The sequence below is a fragment of the Danio aesculapii genome, chromosome 3 (assembly GCF_903798145.1).
Source record: "Danio aesculapii chromosome 3, fDanAes4.1, whole genome shotgun sequence".
Taxonomy (NCBI): domain Eukaryota; kingdom Metazoa; phylum Chordata; class Actinopteri; order Cypriniformes; family Danionidae; genus Danio; species Danio aesculapii.
The window spans coordinates 30,448,125-30,451,193 of NC_079437.1; the positions used below are offsets into that span (position 1 = coordinate 30,448,125).

General features: G+C 35.6%; 1 protein-coding gene across 1 annotated transcript; it reads right to left on the minus strand.

Moving 5' to 3' along the window:
* Positions 1 to 224: 224 nt before the first annotated feature.
* On the minus strand, positions 225 to 2,704 carry LOC130218958 (DELTA-actitoxin-Aeq1c). The gene is made up of 3 exons (XM_056451246.1): positions 2,569 to 2,704; positions 1,357 to 1,470; positions 225 to 867 (listed from the first exon to the last, which is right to left on the minus strand). Exons 2-3 carry the CDS (start codon positions 1,461 to 1,463, stop codon positions 441 to 443), a joined length of 534 nt encoding a protein of 177 aa, XP_056307221.1. The 5' UTR covers positions 1,464 to 1,470; positions 2,569 to 2,704; the 3' UTR covers positions 225 to 440.
* Between the last annotated feature and the right edge of the window lie 365 nt (positions 2,705 to 3,069).

Sequence of the window (3,069 nt, forward strand, 5' to 3'; positions counted from 1 at the left end):
CATTTTTGGTAGTGTGTGCATTAACTTGTATGTTTGTATGTTGTCTGCCTACAGTAAATATTCATTTATGTGGTGTGAATTTATGTTATCTGTAATTAATGAGTGCCAAATGGCCAACTCATTACTCATTTCATATATATACAGTATTTCATATGTATGTAGTATAGTGTGCATTATATGTATAACGTTACATTATTACAAACACAATTGAATGAATAAGTCACTGAATGAGTGATTTCTTTTATTTAGACAAGTTTTTGTGAACATTAAAAGGAAAATGGAGAGCATAAATCCAGGTACAGATATCAAAAAGTTACACCAATATTTGAAAGCACAATGGCATGCATGGCTACATGATTTTGCATGTAATTATGCAAGTATTAGATCAAAATGAATAACTAAATATATTCTGTTAATGCCATACTAAATCTGCTTATTATTTAGCCCATCTTATCGTACACCTCCAGCTTAATAATAGCCTTGCCCACAGTAGACATGGTGACTCTTAAGTCGACTTTCTTTCCCCTGTGCAGGACTCCAGATCCTCCTGCATCGACCCGGGTGAACTGGCTGAAGTCTTTCCCCTCATACATGTGTTTGTACAGGGCCTTGTCGCATTCCCGGCTGCTCTCAAAAATGCCGATGCCCAAGACGTTCTTGTAGAGGTGATAATCATAGGGGACAGAGAACAGAATGGCCATGCGCTCAGTGCACATGTGGTTCTGCATGTGGAAGAGGTCGTAGGTCAAGATGCCCACAGCCCCAGTGGCGGTGTTATCATCTTTGGTGAAAGAGCAAACCTCGGTCTTGGCGGTGCGGATGGTGGGTTGAGGAGGATGGAAACTGAACCCACTGGTCATACAAACTCTGAAAGAGGTTCATAGTTGATATTGGTCAGTAACATATTATAGATAAAAAAAATTGCAGTAATTTGACCAGTTACTTTCACTAACTGCTTTAAAAAAATTGATTAATCCAGCCTGATCTCATAAGGAAACTTAAGTATTTTACGTTTTGTCAGTTTAGCGACAAATTCGTACAAATTCGAACAAAAACTGTACCATTTTAAAAAGGAGGCGTGGCACCCAACCACACCCCTAAACCCAATGGTCTTCGGGGAATAAGCAAATTGTACTAAACTGTATGAATGAGATCAAACAAATTCATACAAATTAGCCACTAAATCAAAAAGTTACGGATTGGCGCGAGACGGTGTTGGATTTATCAGACACTTAACAAATTTAAAGGTCCTAATTTACTTTTTATAGTTGGTTCAGAAGTGTAATTGAAGTGAAATTATGAAAATGTAAATGTGAAATGCATCTGCACATGCTCAGGCATCTTTTTTTTTCTTACTTTGGATTGATAAGACAGTAAGCGGAGCTAATATTGGTGATCTCCACAGTACAGTTTCGGTTGGTGTTTATAGTCGATGACACGGCTTCTGCAGTCTGCATGTTCATGTTGCTTCTGTAGGGGTGATAAAATATGAAAAAAGACTTACAAGTGACAAGTGGAAAATTAAACTTATTAAAATAAACCCAACTGTCATTGGGGGATGAGAAAATCTTACTAAAATGTATGAATGAAAACAGATTTATAACTATTAGATTTATAAGAATGTTACAAATTGCCATGAGACTGAGTTGTAAGTTTATAAAAACAGTGGTATCATTTACTCCCTGGCTAACATCAAATAAATTATTTTTCCTTGGCAAGGATGGATCACAAAAGAAGAGATTTAGCAGAATGTCTAAGCTGTAATTTTTCCATACAACAAAAGTTTAAGAGGACAAGATGTTGCCAACATTGACATTTAAAAGAGCAACATTTGGAGTAACTTATACAGTGGGATAATTTGCACATATTAATTCACAGACATTTAAAATTATATATATATATATATATATATATATATATATATATATATATATATATATATATATATATATATATATATATATATATATATATATATATATATATATATATATATATATATATGCAATCACATACATTTAATAATATATATTCACACATTAACTAACAATATATCAGTAGTATCATATTAATTTGATCACACATTTACACACCAATCATGACTGAGCAGGCAGGTAGACAGATGAGTGTTTTCTAAAGCAGGGTTCCTCAAAACTTTTACTTTAGAGGGTCAATGGTCTGCAGAGTTTAGCTCCAACCATGATCAAACTCACCCAGCTGTGATTTTCTAATGATCCTGGAGGTGCATTTGATTAGGGTTACAGCTAAATGTTGTAGGAAAGTGGATCTTATTGGACAGACTTGAGGATCCTTGTACTAAAGTTTTAGCAGAGCATAAAAAGATCTCTGATAACAGGTATGACAACACGGCAGAATAGGCAAGACACTTGCAGCTCCATATGGCTCAGAGAACAAAACCGTTAGCATAGGCGAACAGTGATGCAGTGAGCTGAGAATTTAAGACATGCACAGCCAAGCACAAGCAACGAGACTTTTCACCATTTCTACTGTTTATGTTTTTAGCATGCATGCTAAACACAAGCTAGTTAATAAGTACCTGACAGTTACCTGTTAGTTTGATGCTGCTGCTGCAGGAGAATTGAGGGTTTGCTTCTTCTCCGCTTCAGATGAACAAAGTGTGGTGGTTGAATGACAGAAACACTCACCGACACACAAACACCTGCTTGACAAACACAGGCGTGTCCCTATCTTGCCCTTGCAAGGCATGCAGGAATAAAAAAACAAAGGCAGAAATATTTGTGGGAGAGTTTGATGGGAGTTGACAGTTATTTTGACTAATTGCTTATAGAAATCTCCATCTACAAAGCTCCATTCAGAAATGCATAGGTACATGGCCAGAAAACTCTGCCCAAATAACCACATCATACAAATTTGCATTTAGTAGGTGACAAAAAACTTAAAACCGCCAACTGATTGTGCAACAATTCATGTAAGTAGATTAATGTCTCTGTGCTAAAACAAACAACATGACAATGTTGTTATGAAATGTCTTCTTGGTTCCAATGCAAATATTAAAATTGAAGTTAATGATGAAAAGTAAATCCTTCT

Coding starts and splice junctions, on each gene's coding strand:
- LOC130218958 (XM_056451246.1), bottom strand. CDS start 1,463: ATGAACATGCAGACTGCAGAAGCCGTGTCATCGACTATAAACACCAAC. Junction 868..1,356: donor TACTGTCTTATCAATCCAAA/GTAAGAAAAAAA, acceptor AACCTCTTTCAG/AGTTTGTATGACCAGTGGGT.